General features: G+C 36.8%; 1 protein-coding gene across 1 annotated transcript in view; it reads right to left on the reverse strand.

The window, feature by feature from the left end:
• The window catches only part of LOC149543042 (squamosa promoter-binding-like protein 1), a 74,531-nt gene that overhangs the window by 39,468 nt on the left and 16,552 nt on the right, over window positions 1–18,511 (reverse strand). The window contains exon 3 of the mRNA XM_089797974.1: window positions 5,907–6,625. Within this exon, the coding sequence (XP_089654100.1) occupies window positions 5,907–6,625 (719 nt within the window). The remainder of the gene's footprint in view (window positions 1–5,906; window positions 6,626–18,511) is intronic.

Raw genomic sequence — 18,511 nt, forward strand, 5'->3', positions numbered from 1 at the left:
GTGGAGTGGCCTATTCCTGAGAACCTAACTCAGCTGAGAGGATTCCTTGGTTTATGTGGCTTCTATCGCAGATTTGTTTGCGGATATTCGCGACATGCAGCTCCTATGACAGACTTGCTCAAGAAGGGAGCTTTTGTTTGGACAGCAAAGGCACAGGCTTGTTTTGACAGATTTAAGGAGATCATGACTTCATGCCCGGTACTAGCATTGCCCGACTTCTCGAAGCCATTTGAACTTCAGTGTGATGCCTCAGGAGATGGTATTGGGGCTGTTTTGATGCAGGACAAACACCCTATTGCATATGAGAGCAGGAAACTCCATGGGCCAGAGAGATCATTCAGCATTTACGACAAGGAGATGTTAGCTATCATACATGCACTAGCTAAGTTCAGGCAGTATTTAGTAGGTGGTAAGTTTTGTATAAAAACTGACCACAACAGTTTGAGACATTTCCTTGGGCAGAGAGATCTCAATGATAGACAGCAGAAATGGGTGAGTAAGATACAGGCATACGACTTTGATATATCATATGTTAAAGGCACTCAGAATGTGGTAGCAGACGCCTTGTCACGCAGGCCACACCTTAGTTCGATGATTGAGATCTCTGAGGACTGGAAGCATCTGATTATTGCAGAATATGTTAGAGACCCATGGGCATCTGGTATAGTTGATGGGACCATTGTCGATGCTAGGTATTCACTTGTGGATGACTTGATCATTTACAAGAGCCGGATCTTTTTAGTCCCAAGATCAAAGGTGAAACGGTCTATTATGCGGGCTCTTCATGATTCACCCATAGCTGGTCATCCCAGGTACTTTAAAACATATAGACAGGTGCGGGAACGGTTTACATGGAAAGGACTCAAGAAGGATGTTTTGCAGTATGTTCATGAGTGTTTTGTTTGTCAACAAAATAAACAGGAGCACACCTTTCCAGCAGGGCTCCTACAGCCACTCCCCATCCCGAGACAGAAGTGGGAATGCATATCCATGGATTTCATTACAGGGTTGCCCAAGGCTCAGGGTCGTGATTGCATTTATGTGGTGGTAGATAGACTAACGAAATATGCTCATTTCTTTCCCATCACCACAACTTATACAGCAGTACAGGTAGCTGAGGTTTTTTTCAGAGAAGTTCTCAGATTACATGGGATACCCCGTAGTATTGTCAATGACAGGGATAGCAGATTCTTGAGTCATTTTTGGAAGGAGGTGTTTCGATTATGTGGCATTGAGCTTACACCCAGTACTAGTTATCACCTGCAGACCGATGGACACACGGAGATAGTAAACAAGTGGGTGGAAAGCTACTTGAGGAACTACGTGGCTGATCAGTAGAAGACATGGGTAAGATGGATTTATTTGTGTGAATATTGTTACAATACTACTTTTCACATGTCAATTCAGATGACACCTTTTCGAGCATTATATGGGTATGATGCACCGAGTTTTATTGATTTGTTGATGGGGGATATCCGGGTTCCACGTGCCGGGGATTTGATTCAAGAAAGTAAAGATATTATTAGCACTCTTCGGGATAACATTGCTCGGGCACAAAATCAATATAACCAATATGCAGATTAGAAGAGAACTGAGAGAAGCTTTGAGGTTGGAGACATGGTTTACCTCATGCTTCAGCCTTTTCGGCAATCTACTCTTAAAAGAAGTGGGTCAGAAAAGCTTAAGCCTAGATATTATGGGCCTTTCAGGATCACCAGACAAATAGGGGAAATGGCTTATGAACTTGAGCTTCCAGCAGATAGCAAAACGTATAATGTGTTCCATGTGTCACGCCTCAAAAAGGCGCTGGGGCAGAATGTGGTACCTTCTACAGTATTACCTCCTCTGGATGATGAAGGGAAATTGATCGTAGTGCCGGAATTCATTTTGGAAAGCAGGGAAAAACAGCTCCGCAGAAGGGTAATCAAGGAATATTTGGTTAAATGGAGAGATCTACCAGTTGAAGATGCCACTTGGGAAAATGAAACAATTTTGCAGCATCCAACTTTGAGATTGCTTGAGGACAAGCAATTTCAAGAAGGGCGGACTGTCATGTCCCCTTTCTAGCAAACTAACTTCTACCGGGGATTTGCCTATCATTGGCTCTCGTAGGCAAATGAGATTGGAAAGAGAGTCATTCAGTTGTCAGATGATTACATTCTTGCTCTCAGAAAGCTATTATCCAGTAAGTGGGGCCTACTTGTTTAATGCCGAATTGAGATTGTACTTTAACTTTATAAAGTTATTTATTTAATTTTATAAAGTTAATTAATAATTAAATACATTATAATAAGTTATTATAATACGTTGTTCTGGAAGTTTCCAGCGACTTCCCAAGAAGTAAATAAAAAGGGGACAAGAGGCACCCATTAGGACAGGCAGTTTTGTGGATTTCACTTCTTCTCCAGTTGGAGCAATTTGTAGTCATTTGGTCTGCAAATTCTCAAATTATCTTTGGGAACGAAAACTCCCATCGATAAGCAATTTTGAGGGTGTGAGATATCACCCGAATTATTGCAAGTTGGAAGCGATATTACAGTCACTTCACCAGGGCCGAAATTTGTGGCCAAAGGCCAATTCTGATGATACGTTACATTCTGTAAGAGAAAAAAATCGAGTTGAAGGTAACAGCTGGGTTGCAGGAGGGAAGCCACGGATTATAGGAGACGATCTTTGAAGTCCAATTGTAACAGCATCCATAAGCAGCGGTTTTACCTAGCAATTAAAATACAACATCGATACAGGTCTGGCCGAGGGTTGAGAAACCGAGGATCTCGAACTGATAAAACCGCGCGGCCTGGGTTTTGAATGCCAGAGACGGAATCGTAGGAGGTAGGATCATAAGCGATCTCAGGCTTGTTGCCAAGCAAGTGCAGTTATAAACATTTCGAGCCCCATTCTGGAGGCGGCCATTAATACCATCTCTTGCGCTGATAACAAACAAGCCAAAGGCACGCACGGAAGGATATCATCCAATGGCGCAGTAGCGACGTCTCAGTTAGGTTAATGTGGACTGATTAAAATCGCACCAGTGCCATAATAAATGCCGTCAGAATCTGTCAAAAAGTTCAGGATTACATTTAAGCATGAACAGCTATCGGAACCATCTATAGCCATCACCACTTGGAGAAGAAAAAAGAATGAGGGCAGGAACTAATGATTGCACACAGACCTGAGCGGTAGCATCAATTCTCCCTAAGTTGAAACGCAGATTCTGAACAAATTTGGCAATCTCAAGGAAACAACGAACCCAGGTTCTTTTATCTATATTCCATTTGGCCTTGTTACTCAATTATTGTTAATAAATATTGTAAGAATTTGATTAAAATAAGATTCCTCCTTGAATATTATTGGTAATATCATCGTACTTATGCTTATCCCTGGCAATAATGCAAACTGAGGGTTACGTGATAAGAATTTTATGAATTGTTCCAATTCAGTATTGATTTTCTTGTGTCACATTTAGTAAGGGTCATTACAGTTTTTTTTCCTTTTCTTATGGCCACTTAGCCCGTAGAATTAGAACTCTTAAATTCCTATTGTATTGTAAATTACAATTTCTAATTTTTTTTAATTGTGTTGGTTGTCTCTCTAGGTTGCAAGCTCTCTTGCAGCTGAACGGAATTGGAGTACATACTCCTTTATCCACTCAGTGAAGTGTGTACCCAGTTGGGTTCGAAGAAAGCAGAGGACTTGGTATTTATTCACAACAACTGGCACCTCCTATCATGCAAGGATCCAAGTTATAAGAAGGGGCCAGAGAAGTTGTGGGGTGTAGTACCCGGGACTGCTAACTTGGATATGACCGTCCAAGATCTATCTAGAATTTCCTTGCTAGATGTTGAGGAGGACGAGGAGGATGTGACTGCATCTGGGACTAGTGGAACCAATTTGGGTTCCAATGATGAGGATGTTGACATAGATGGTGATGAAGCCATTGATCCCTCATTTTTGATGACCCATTGACCCTTGAAGGGCATTTGCATCTTTGATATTATGAGACTATGATCATTGATAAACTATTAAACATTTGTCATTTATCATCATGTTTCAAACTTTATTATCTATCAATCCGATGAACTAGTCTATGTTTTGAAATTTCATTTTGCATTTTAGTAATTCAATGTATGATTTGCTTTACAACATTAACATAGAGTAATGAGCAAGTATTTAATGTTTATCTTTGACATTTGGCATTGATTTATTCAAACTATGAAATGACTTAGTTTTACAGTTATGCATCTCTCTCTCTCTCTCTCTCTCTCTCTCTCTCTCTCTCTCTCTCTATATATATATATATAGTTTGATTTATTCAAACTATGAAATGACTTAGTTTTACAGCTATGCATCTCTCTCTCTCTCTCTCTCTCTCTCTCTCTCTCTCTCTCTCTCTCTCTCTCTCTCTCTCTCTCTCTATATATATATATATATATACATATATGCTCATGAACCCAAATGGGGAAAAAAAATTGTCTGAACCCACGAACCCGAACCCTGAACCCGAGTCGGCAACTGTGGTACTAAATCCACAATCTCTCATCATTTTCTTCCATTTTAGAACTGTCACATAGCATTTTAGGATACACATCAGACAAGTTTGTTTTTTTAAATACATTGGATCTCTTGGATGATTATGCAAAACCTACATCATAGTTAATAACTCAGCTTGGACTTGATAAACCAAAAAAATACAAATTAGTGACAACTCAACTTTATAACCCTTTAGAAAAACATTATTTTTTTCTAAAATACAACTACAAAGGCAACTACAAAGTCAGGGGCAACACCCTTAGGGTTGAAGAGCATGAACAACCATTTGTTTCCTCAAACAAGCGAAGGCCTTCAAAACCGCATAGACCTTCATGACACACACCATTTTCATAATTTTTTGGAAGGCTCAAAACAATGCTTATAAAACCATTGAGAAACATGTTTGGAGTATCCTGATCCATGTTTTTCAAATGAGGTGTGAGTCAAGGGCTTAAACTCACCAAGTACCTGCTGAGTACTGCTCAGTGAGTACTAATTGGAAAGAACTTTCTGTAAGTCATCAAAAACTACCCAAAAGAAGCCCAGGAAAACTCACCATGAATATTGGCAAGTACTCCGCAGCTTGTCGAGTAAGCTAACTATGCCTTTCATAATTTCTCTAGCTTCTTGTTTTCATGTTCTTGAATTCTCTTTTAGTTTACCACTCGAGAATTGTTGCTGTTGCGGTCTACTAATTGTACAGTCATTTCCAGACATAACACATTAAATCTGTTTAATCGCCCTTGAGGCCCAAGATTGGTTGGGCTAATAGTCACCACTAGTGTACTTTTAAATTTGCTTTCAGTAAGGATATTGACAATGATTTACTGCTTCGATTTAAGTTACTTGTCACACTAACATGAAATGCAAAACAAAGACCATCCAAGATAATGTGAAACTGAATGAGATTACAAGTTTATTAAGTGTGATCTCAGGCAACCCAACCAGTACCTTGAATAAATCCTCACCCAAAAGAATTAGAAGGGAAGAGGAAAATGAGATAGGTTTAATAGATACTTTGTTGCAAATGTTGAATGAATCTTCCCCCTCTAATAGAACATTTTCCACCCCACCAAGAAATTGAGGCTAGATACATTTCTGATTAATATGGACAAATAACAATGTAGCAGGAATATGCATGTAGAAGCAAGTCAAGGGAAGGAGCATGCACAGCCCCAAGACTGGAAACAACAAGAAAATGATATTCATTTGCTCAAATTGATGACACATGCAGAGGAAAATTTCAAAATCTTGTAAAATATAGACAATAAAAAATAAGTTAATACTGTTAACCATGCAATACTCTTTGCTAATAAAAATTGAAGAGCATATACCTCAATACAAGAGACAGACATCCTGAGTTTTATGGATTCTACCTGTCCACTAGATTGGGAACTAGATGGCGATTGATCAGAGCCAGATTCTGCATTGTCACTTATTTGGAGTTGATTTGTTGGATGAACATCTGATACAGCTCCTGAATGATAAAAAGCAGTTTGATCGCTCCTAGAATCAATGCCTCCTAGAAGCATCAACGTTGATGGTCCATTTAAAGGAGGTAACAATTCTTCAGAAGTATCCTCTACACTATTCAAATCAATAACATTTGAAACATCAGTACCCTCTTGCGCATTTGATTGTATCCATGCATGCTGAAGACTGCTCCATATCTCCCGGGAGGTATTAGAATATTGAGGCACAGCTGATTTGGTAGTTAAATGTGAAGATTTTTGTTGAAGAAACACATTGTATGGCACATGGGTTGAAGCAAATGGTTGTTCACTGCCACGAATGGTAGAAACTTTGTCAAGCTGGAATACAGACGGATGATGGTCAACAACTCCCAATCTGGATGATGATGTAATAGTCGGACTATTCAGCAAGCTACTGCGTATAGCATGAGGTTTGACTGAATCATAAGGGTTTCCATTTTCTGAGGTAGTATTGCAATTGAGAAGATTGCCAGACTGATTTACTGTGGGTTGTTTTGTAGCTTCTGCATTTGTCCCATTATGTATATCAGTTGAATTAGCCAATTTCTTCAAAAGCTGGACAACAAGATCCTGGTTGCTTGTTTGCTCAGAGTTATTTGATGCTGCACAAGTTTGAAAATTCAATGTAATTTCATGAGAAGGTACCTAAAACTTTCTATTGAGCATAACGTAGAAGCTATCAGAAGGCTTTTCATGAGACTTGGAATATGCCAAGTATCTTGCAAGACTTTAAATATGTAAACAGAGTTTTGAACTGCTGATGAGCTGATGATAATGATTACTTCTCACCGAAGTAACAACTTTGAGAGCATATGGATATTATCATTTTTTAATTTTCTTATTAGAATAAAAAAAACACGCCATCAGCACATATAACCTAACATACGTTATTCTATGATCAATTAAAAAATGAAATAATCATCGAGGAGATCAGAGAAGAATTAACTTGATATGTCAAGATTCAAAAATTTAACTCTTAAGCATTGTACAGATCAATACATAGTGCAAAGGCATCACTAATAATCACTATATCTTTGGAATTGTAGGACTTTAAGTTCTTTGCTAGTTTAATCTCTTTTGAATTCATGAACCACCAAGAGAGCGTGCTTAAAGTCCCCCTAGATACAGCCTCAATGAACAGTAGGTGTATTTTAATATTTTGTGAAATTTGTTAGCAAACAGTAGGTAGGAGAATTACATCAGGAGATATTAATGAAATAACTCCTATTTTAATAGTTGCTAACCTCTACTTTTGTACACTAAAACAAGAAGCTTGCTTAGTGCTAGTTTATTGAAGGTTCATTCTAGACAACATTTAATGTTCTGGCAGTCATTCTCTATCTTGTTCGTCAAACATATGGTCAACAAATAATGGAGTTGTTCTACATCCCACCATTCAGAAAGCATAATAAATAGAAATGTCAAGGCAGCAATTGACTTCCCAGTTATATAGATTACAACAACCCATATGCTTTGACAAAGGGCAAAATAGGTTGTTGGATCTACTTGCCATAAGGGTTATTTACAGAGCAGGCATATCTGTTGACTGCAAAGAAGTGTGTTTAGCACAAGAAGAAAGAAAAACCCCTTGGCCAAACACCAAAAAGCACAATGCTAAAACATATAATTCTAATACTTATGCCCACATCTCAAACCACTTTTGAGATGATATAATAAACAAATGCTGCAACTTGCCTTTGAATCCCAACCTATTCACTACAGAAATAGAGGCAGGCATCTGTGTGTGTCCACAAGCATGCACAGGAAACCTTCTGCAGGAAATAAAATGAAATTATATTAATGCCCACAAATAATGAAAATAGATTAAAGGGGCCCACAAAGTGCATGCAGTTACAATATAGAAGTACTGGGGTATAACAGACCATGGAAATGGTAATGAAGGGGAATCATTGCTTGTGGTCGGAGTCGTAGTTTCCCAAAAGACCAGTGAGTATAAGGCACAAATGTGGCTTGATCAAATCTGCACTTGATTAGATCAAGTTGGTGAATACACAAATTACCATGTATTCAGAGAAGACAATAGTGACAAATTTTCTTTCCAATCAAGGGATTGATCAAGAACAAAACATCAACATTTTGAATGTCTTGAACTCCTGGGAAGGAATAGCTTCACAAATTAATGGGATGTAATTTCCTTCAACTGATTCAAGGAAGAAAATACATTTCACTGTAGTTAATATTGCCACTACTGTTCTGTTGAGGATGGCAACATAGACCATGTGATCTTCAAAAGTTTTTTAAATCTAAGATGGAAAAAGTCAAGTAATAGGTGGCCCAAATTGGAGTTCCCCACATAGGAACTTGAAAGGCACTTGCCTGAATTAAGATATCTATTAATGCCATATTGAATTCAACTTTCAGATTTGAACACCCAAGAATCAAAACCCTTTTTGCAATTGACATTTCGATTTTTAGATGAAAAGCATCGAATCCAATTTTACTCAAGGATCACACTGGTGATTATTCTTGAAAGTGTTTTGGCCCATTTGGCAAGCAAATTGTCCTTCATTAGTATATCAGCATTTTTCAAAGGTATCTAGAAAACTAAAAAAGATCTTTACCAAGAATGGAATTGAAGTTTCTTGTTTGACAGCCATAACCACTGCCATACAGCTTAGCTGCTGCCATAACATTCCAAGCAGCTAACTACTGGAAGTCTGCACCTAGTTTGTTGTGACTATTTCCAGCCCTCATCAGCACGTAACAGCACTGTTTTATGATCTTTTGGCTGTTACCAGCCTTGCACTACTCTCTCTGCAAAACCGTACAGCAACTTGGAAACATATAGACAACATTTTTGCTCACCATACATGTAGTACAGAAAACTGTAAATGGAATGTTAGATGATAAAATATTAATTCATTGCTGCTGTTTCTTTCCATGATTTACTGCTATTCCTTGTCCAAATTTTCCTCGGAATGAACTGCTAAATTGTCTTTAATTGTATTGTTGTGGATTGCCATCTTGGCGACCATTTCAAACCCTTTATTTTACTGTTATAAATGCTGATTATTCCTATTTAATACTGCTAACAAACAAATCTGATAATATACATTAATTTGGGATTTCTAGGTTTTCATAATTGCTGTGCATTTTTTATTATTGTCATTTAATAACCTATTCTGACATGGAGCCTGATTACAAGGGTTTCTAAATTGATTCTCTAATATGATATTCATAGTTCTGCATTAAAGCAGGGTTAGTTTTGTTTCCATTATTTACTTTCTGCTTTCTGCTTAGTCAGAGAGTACAGAATTACATAAACATTACTCTTGAACCCTTGTGGGCACGTTCCCATCAAACAATGCTGTCTACATCCAAAAGAAAGTTAAAAATGAATTTTTAGAGAGTTGCTTGGAGAAATTTATTGTGCCCTATCCCCCATTTTCACAATTGTCCAGCTCAGCCAAACTTATCCATGTCATTATCCTATAGGATATGGACATTATCAGATTGTGTTGGCTATTTTGTGGCGGTTGATGAGAATGCCAGCCCTTAAATGATGTCTAAACTGGAATCTAGGCTAGTGCCAGCCTTCAATTGAAAGCATGGACTCCACATCAGCATTATCTTATTTGAAGATCTTTCTCGTGGTAATTCTAATGTTTTATTACATTATATTTTCCTTTCTAAAATGTTTAAGGGATTTCCCTTGATATATTTTTCTATTGTGCTTCTAGTGATCAGCTTTCAATGCCTTTTTTCTTCTAGATGGTAGAGCTCACATTTTACCACCTCTTGACTTTTATAGTCGATGAGCTGTTGATTACTGCTAGCCCATGATATTCATTCACAGATACCAATAATCATTAGTTCTCTTTTGATGTGTTGTAAACACGCACAAACCTCTATTTCAATCCCCTCTTTTTTACACTTGCTAGCTTAGTTTTGCATGTGTGTTTGCTAGTTTTGTCTATCTCGGCAGTAATTTTGATCTTTTAGTCTCCTAGTAGTCAAAACACTTGAAGTGTCTTGTCGAATTCGGGGGGAATTTTAAACAATTAAAGAAAGAGGTATGGAGAAGTGACGAAAGTTGTGATTGCCAAAGATCTAAATTGAGGGCAAAGTTGCAAAATCTTCACCAAGAGTAAAAGTTTTCAAAACATTGTGAAATGCCGTCAAGCTACAAGGTGATGTCAAATTGTTGTCATAGAATCAAGATGTCAAAGGTGGAATTCCAAAAATCACAATTCAAATTAAATATGCAAATGCTAAGTGGAAATCAAAGTTCAACTTTGCTAAGGGAAGGTTAGTGAAAATTCTAAGACCTCAAACAAACAATGCAAGAAATTCAAGAGAGTGCAAATGCAAAGAAGGTAAAGCTTGTCTATTTCCAGCTCATCCTCTCATTTGTGTGCAAATTGTGAAGGATTTCCACTTCAAAAGTGAATTTCCAATCAAGAAATAAGTCATTGCCAGCTCCAAGACTATCTTAAAGTTAATATACAATATTTATCTAAGTTGTCAGTTCAGATTCTAGTTTGGATGCAGGTAAGGAATTCACTCAAAAAATAATTGGGCTGGTTTCGGGTTCGTTTTGGGTTCATCCATACAAAAAAGAAAAATATTTTTAAATTTTTTTATATATATGTAAAAATATGCTTGCAGCAAATAAGTTCAAAAACCACTATGATAATATTAAGCAATTTAGCAAAATTCACCACCACATATATTAACACTTTTGTTCGAATGGCCATGACAAAATGTCAAAATACACCACCATATGAATGCTTCAGTTCAAAAACTTTAAAACAGCAATGTCAACATTACTAATCAGTAATCAGTAATCAGTCATAGAGTCATGTGTGATCAAATATCAGTGTACCATCAAAGAATTCATCATCAATACGTACTTGCTGATTAGAAGCACAATTAATGACACTAGCATCAGCAGTCTCAGTCGTCACCTCACAATCAGCTCTATCATTACTATGTATCTCAAGATCACCATCTTCAATCGCAAGTGCATCAAAGTGGACTTCCGACTTTGCAACCTCTGGTCGATATCCCATTGTTTTGCCTCCCCCTTTTTGCCAGTATTCTCTTTGTGAGTTGTGAGCCTCAAGTTTGAATGCACAAACACCAAGTTATCTACCTTCTTGGAGTTTCATCGGTTGCATTTTATGGAGTGGATGGAGTATGTGCTCCAATTCCTCTCATATGATGATGAACTAGCAACCTATGAAAATTTGCATATTTACCAACATGGAACTAGAAATTAGACTTTCGATTATTTACCAACAAGAAACTAGAAATCAGAATCTTAAGATTAAATAACTTGTCTGTGATAAAATTTTGATGGCAGTGGGCAGCAAGTATTGGTATCTTTGTCTATGGAAGTACCACCATTTATGAGCATCAGCATTGTTCTTGTCTTCAAAAGCATCAAGACCACAATCATCAGTGCTCGCAGAGCTCATAAATTTAGACCTCATTGCAGGTCGTAGGTGCTCAAGAAAGTCTTCAAAGGGCTGCCTTGTACCCTTGAGCAACTTTAGGATCTCTGTATGGGGGCAACTCTAGTGGTACTCCCCTTGAGGACCGATTGGCTATAGAACCTGGGGCTCAATGCAAAGGCAAGTAGATGCAAAGGGGTAATCATTTTGTTCCATCTCTCTACCATGATTATCTGTAGCTCTTTTAAGAACATTTTATCAGGATCTTGCTCTTTCTCATTTATGATATTTCTAATGTCCTCAATCATGGAGTCAATGCCATCATATACCTCACCCAAGCAAGACCTATCCATGTTTGTGTATCAAATCATGCTCAATATAAGCTTAGTGATCTTCAAAAGGTACTCAACACGATCCCATCAAGACTCATCTAGCATCAATCCCCTTATGGCAACTGCCTTGGCACTATTAGATTGCCTCCATACACTCCAATTAGCACTAGTTACCATTCTAGACAATGCATCTTTAACCTTGACAAGGTGTCTCAAAAAAATAGAGTTGGGGTTAAAGCAGGTCTCAACAACCTATTTTAAAATCAAAACAATAACAGATTAAAATTTTGAAAACTAGAAAGTTTACTAAAGTGACTAGATTTCTAAAACATGTTTAAATTTTAAACAATTCAACTTACCTTCAAGAGCTCCAATTTCAAGAATTGTCCGAATATGTCTTGCATCATATGGTAGTTCGTGACAAACATTTGGATCTCTTGTGCCTCTTCATACATTTTTTTAATCCACTCAACCTTAGTGCCAATTTTTTGCAGCATAAGGGTTGAGTGAGTGCATAGCACAAGGTGTCCAAAAAATGTGTTCATACCACTCCTCAACCAATAAGCCAACAGCCCTACAATTCTTCGCATTGTCAATTATTACTTGAACAACATTCTGAGGGCCAACTCGCTCAATAACTTGGATGAGAATGTTTGCAATGAAAGGACCATTCTTTACCTCTCCTTCACAATCCACAACTTTCAGAAACATTGCACCTCTTGTAGACACTACAATAACATTCACAAGAGGATAGTTTCTTGCATCTTTCTATCCATCTGATACTATTATCACACCTGTTTCGACCCATGAATCCTTGATGGGCAACATGGCGTTCTCTACACAAGCCACCTCATCATCCCTTGAACCCGTTTGGAGCAATATTAACTACCCTCACCATGTATTGCCAATGTGGTAAGCGAACAACATTAAATGACAGTCCATTTGCATAGACGCACCTAGCTATGGCTTGATCAACAATGTCTCTAGCTTCATTTTGGAATGATGATTCCAAGGGGTCTTGTTGCTCTCTTACAATCTATTGTTGAGGAGGACGCAAGAATGGATGGCCTTTTGCAAGTAGCTCACTAGGAGTGGTAGTTGAAGACATAGATGATGTTTTTCCTTTCTTTAAAGGCCTACCACTTTCTAACGGATGTGAAGAAATTGCCCTCCCAGCAGCTTCCTCTGCCTGATTCTGTTCTTGAATATATTTGTTTACCATGTGATTTGGAAGGAAGGTTTTAGGTAGCACTCTATTTACTCTTGGCTTCCCAGTACAAAATTTTATACCTTTTTGAGGAATAAAGCACAAATGTGATTTTACTCTACTATAAGAGCTACTAAATTCCTCTTTGCAGTGCCTGTAAATCACATATAACCTCCTCCACCAGGCATTGGTTGAATCATTTGCACATGTTTCCAAAGTTGGGAACATCTGACGATTTTGAAGTGGGGGTTATTGGCAACAGAAGCACTTGCAACCATGATAGAATCTACAAATAAACAAAACAAGTTACAACAATGAGAAAAGATAACAACGAGCACTTTAAATAGATAACAGTGAAGACAAAATAGTCTAAAGACTAATACAGTAATACCTATAGACAACAGTAATAGTCTAATACCTATAGATAGCGACAAGCACTTCAAATAGATAACAATGAACACTAATTAGCAAAGAATTGAGTAATCATAATTATAATATTATGATTATTCAATCCTCTGCTAATTAGTGTTTACTGTTATCATGGATTTGCAAGGCCTACTGCTATACGATATATTGATAGTTCATTGTAACGTGATTATAAAAAGAAAAAATTTCAAAATTTCAAAACATCAAAATACCTGTAGAGGCTCACCATAGAGATATATGTTACACCAGCAATCAGACTCCCACAAACTGATTTCTTCTATGGCAACTGATGGTAAAAACAAATCTAGATATTTTGTCAAGATCTAAAGTGTGAAGGCTAAAAAGAGTTTTCTTTAGCGCATGTCATCATGACTATTGGACTAAAAGATAGTGCTTTTCAGATACATAAAAGATTTTTTGTTAACCCAAATGGTGTGTTTCTCTTAACAAATCATTACAGGCTATGTGATGCGGACAATACACATGTTGAGACATTGACGGACAAAGAATTTTCTTTTATAGGATCATTCCCATTACAACTCATGCATATGTTGCATAGCAGTTTGTTTACAAGTATGCAGGAGTAGGGAGTTTCGTAGCAAATATGTAGAAGCTGAATTGAATATCAGTTCCTGCTTGTGCTTTTGTTGAAGGACAGATGAATGCTATTAGATGTAATGTGAAGAAAACGTCAACTACAAAAAATCCAAAACTTCTACTACAAAAAATCCCAAATGCAATTTGTAATACACACTGACGGCATCGTTTTAGGTATTTCGTTGCATAAAAGGCCAAAACGGGGATAATTTAGGTTTGTCGCTGCTCAAAAAGCACTTTACTACAAAGTTGAAAAGTCAACAAAATGACGTGTTTCCCAAATTCGCTATAAATTCGATTCAAAATCCATCCGGGCTCCATTGACGTCTAACAAAGTCGCTACAAATTTCCACAAAATTGACCAAGTTCCAAAACAGCAAATCCACAAAGAATTTGCAGGCAATGGGTGAATTCATCGAATGTCAAATTTGAGGATTTTTCAGCGAATACGACAACTTAGATATTTATTGAAGATATAGTGGATCTGTGTGTTGTTTCAATATTTTGCATGGTTTCTATTAGATTTTTAATGTTTCTTTAATGGTCATCTTAATTAGTAGTTGGTTTATTAGGTATTTTTTATTTTCATTAGTAAACCATTGTTTCTTTTATAAACATCATCTTCGTAAATCTATATAAGGAGTTTTCATCTCCTTTTTTAATACAACAACAAAATCGATTTACCATTACATGGTATTAGAGCAGGGTGATGGAATTTTACAAAATTTGGCAAAAAAATCGAGTCTCTTCTAATTTGGAATTTTTTCCAGTATTTTGTCTTTTGATTTTTTTGAAATAAAAATCATTAGAGATATTTTATAAAATTTGTGGTTTGTCTCCAAAGATTTTGCTGAAAAATGTAAGCCTAGTTGAGGGTTTTGATTGTTTGATTTCTTGATTTGAGCAAAAGTGTCTAATTTTTTAGGGTTCCATGTTTGTTGCATGTACTTGCGTTGCATGTTTGTTGCATGTACTTGCATGTGCAGTTTAACCGTGCAAAGTCTCCTGTTTTGCAACACTAAGATTTTTCTGATGGGTTTTCATAATTTTTTCCCATAAAAAATTTCTAATGGGTATTCAAAATTTTAATCCTTTAAAAATTTCTGATGGGTTTTCATTGATTTTTCCCTTGAAAAATCTCTTTTGGGTTTCTAATTTTTTTCCTCAAAAATTATGTATTGGGTTTACAATTTTTTTCCTTAAAAGTTATCTAGTAGGTTTATAATTTTTTCCTAAACAGTTACCTGTAGGGTTCTACTGTTTTATCTCAAAATTGATGTTTTGTATGTTGATCCCTATCTCGGATTCTGTTGTTTGGATTTGATTGTTTTTTCACCTCAAAAATCATATCAAGTTTTTCAATTTTTCTCGTCAAATATTGTGGCTTTTTGCAGTATATTTTGAGGCATCATGTTCATCTACAATGTTGGGCGGGTTTGCCAATTTTTCCTCAAAACCATGCTAGTTATTCTCAGTGTTTATCTCTTTATCTAGGGAAGAGTAGCTTCATTGTACAACATCAAGTTGAAAGTTTTTGTGATGATTTCTAGTTAGATGTTTTCTGATTAAAGGTGGGTTACTAACTAACCCATCTCAATGGAAAACTCTTGTCTCTTGTTGCAAAGCATTCTAATGGAGGGGACACCCTTCTCGATTCTTATTTGTTCATATGTGGTGAATTGCTTGGTTCATACCATAGTTGAATATGGCTATCAGCAATTTATCGCCAAACCCAAAAAAGTATTGGCAAACTATCACTAATTACTCAACAACTTATACCCAAAAAATTCAGCAACTTAAATTGCTTAAATTTAATTAGAAGCATTTTTTGCAAAGTTCAACGAGGAGATGGATCTAGTGAGTTAGTAAATGAGTAAACAAAATAAATAACTTGAGTCTAGATATATTTAAATGCAAAAAAGGTACATAATGGCATCCCCATGTGAAATGTTGATGGCTACTTGCCAAATTATTTGAAGCAAAATTAAAATAGAAAATGGTCTTCGTAAAACTATAAGTACAAGTGTCAAGTACAACATCAAAATAGCCTACATCTTCCCCTTCCCCTTCCCCAGAGCTCTAGTAAAAACCATGGGCAGGTTAAGGAACCTAGTCCTAGAAATCTATTGTGATTGTGCCTCATTCATTTGCACAACTCGTTGTGATTCGACCTCTATCCTAGATCTAGATGGTGTTGGCTCTGGCAATGACTCATCATCCTCAACCTCCTCATCCTCCTTAGTGTCATTTGAATGCACTAGGAATCCACCATCCTCCATAGCCTACTCTCCAAATCGCAGATCTCATCCTTTGTAAACAATGGAGGTTGCTCTTGTAATGTCCAATCACAATAAGAATCTATGTCATCCAAATCAAGTGGACCAATTGGCATTTGCTCTACTTTCCCTATGTGCAACCGAAGGTTACATTGCCCAAAGACAAGGTCATTGAGGTGTTTTTGTGCAAACTTGTTCTTCTTCTTCTTCGTGTCAATGGCCTCAAACAAGCTCCAATTGTGCTCACAACTAGATGAATGCAAGGTTGGCATAAGATTTGGAGAGCAAGTCTTCACAAATTTGGGACATTTCCACCCCAAGTTGCCACCAAGCATCTACAAAATAAAATATTATAGGGTTAGAAAATAAGGTGAAAACATTATTTAATTTTTATCTACATGTCTGAAGAGAATAGTTTGCCCCTTGCATTTTCATACATGTCCAACTAGTTACAAATGAGGTCTCTCACCTCAACCTCAACTATCATCATCTACATGCACTCAGTAAGGCCCTCCACAACCTCTCAATCATGATTCAAGCAAGATGGTGAGAATCGAAAATGAGGGTTGAGGAAGTACACTACAGCATGAATGAATTAGTGGAGTTGATTGCTCCACCTATCAATAAATTCCCATATGGTGTCAATTTCAGGTCGTCCCCCATGTACGAATTTTGGATAGCCTCATTATCTATATCCATGGCCTCATAGAGATATTTCATTGGGGGTTTAATCCCCATCAACCAAGCAGGGAACTCTAATCGAGGGCTCTGACACCTGCAATAGAAAAGTACAAAAGGATTAACAATTAAAGTTACAATTAATAATGAAAGACTTGAATACAAGAAAATTAAATATTGACGTTTTGAAGTTTCCAAGTCACTTTCATAATCTCTACAACTTTTTGTGCAAATTGGTTGTAGAATCCCATAGGTGCAATACTTTCTCCATTAGGTATTTTCAAATAACTTGAGTATAGCCATGCTTGACTCACAAACATTTGCTTCAAAGAAGTCAAAGAAGCAAGAATACTTTGCTCATTAAGAAAATAGTTGCAAATCTTGTATCGACCGCTTTTACCAACTCCTTTTCTTGGGTGAGTTCTCTCATCAAGCGAAGAATCCAAGGGTAAGTGTAGATGTATTTGTGATCTTTCTTGCACCCTCTACAATTGGTCTCATCCAATCTAATTTTCCTATGTCCTCTGAAAGAAGGTTTGTTATGGTAAATTGATGTTGTCATAGTTGTAATAAATGGAGATGATGAAAACTCTTTATATAGATTACAAAGATGACATTTCTAAGAGAAACAATTGTGAACTAAAGAGTCAAAGACGGAAATAAAAACTACATAATAAACTAAAGACTAACTAAGATGACCATTAAAGAAACATTATAATATTCATATAACCTCCTTTAATGGTCATTGTCTAACTATTATCTTTTGGTCACAAATTCTTTACAACATTTTCTTGTTGCTGAGACCCCCCTGGATCTGCAAAAAAACATAAATGACCAAGAAGTCAAAATCTGCCCAAAAAAAATCAAAGAAGGGTGTGGTGGAGCCTTGAAATTTTCCCAAATTATAGCCTCCATTTACAACATTTTATCCGATCATTCACTCAATCAAATTGGATAAGAAAGTATGAGCAGATATGTACAAGATATGTAGTGTTAAGGGTGCAATCTGAACTGTACAACAACATACATGTTGTGAAAGAATTTATATGAAATACAAGTGTGCTAAGGTAGACCTGTGCACATAAGAGCATTTCAGTATGTAGTATTTTAAAGAGTAAGCAGAGCTTCACAAAGTATGGAAGATTTTGAAGTCATGTCAGTTTATTAACCCTTCAGCAAATTGACGATGCCGGAATGATAACAGTATTTTACAGATTTACCTCAAAGAGGCTGTCAACAATTCTTATTCCAGTATATTCTTGTGTAGTTGTATCTTCACAATGAGAGATTTTGAATCAGACAATAGATGTATGCCGCAGTCCATTCTTAAATAGGAATGATAAAAGGAAGTGAGGCTTTTTGAACATATTTCAGATATTTAGTGCTGAATTTCTTATGGTATCCCCTGATTTCTGAAGTGACTACTGTGCATGAAGTATTAACAAATTAATCACCTGGTGGACAGAAATGGTTATTGTCACCCAATATTGGTTTGACTTATAATTCTGTGGATGATTTTATGGTGATGCATTTCCAGCAGCACCTTCTGTGCATA

The sequence above is a fragment of the Cupressus sempervirens genome, chromosome 8 (genome assembly GCF_028749045.1).
Source record: "Cupressus sempervirens isolate cs-2001-9-10 chromosome 8, ASM2874904v1, whole genome shotgun sequence".
Classification (NCBI taxonomy): domain Eukaryota; kingdom Viridiplantae; phylum Streptophyta; class Pinopsida; order Cupressales; family Cupressaceae; genus Cupressus; species Cupressus sempervirens.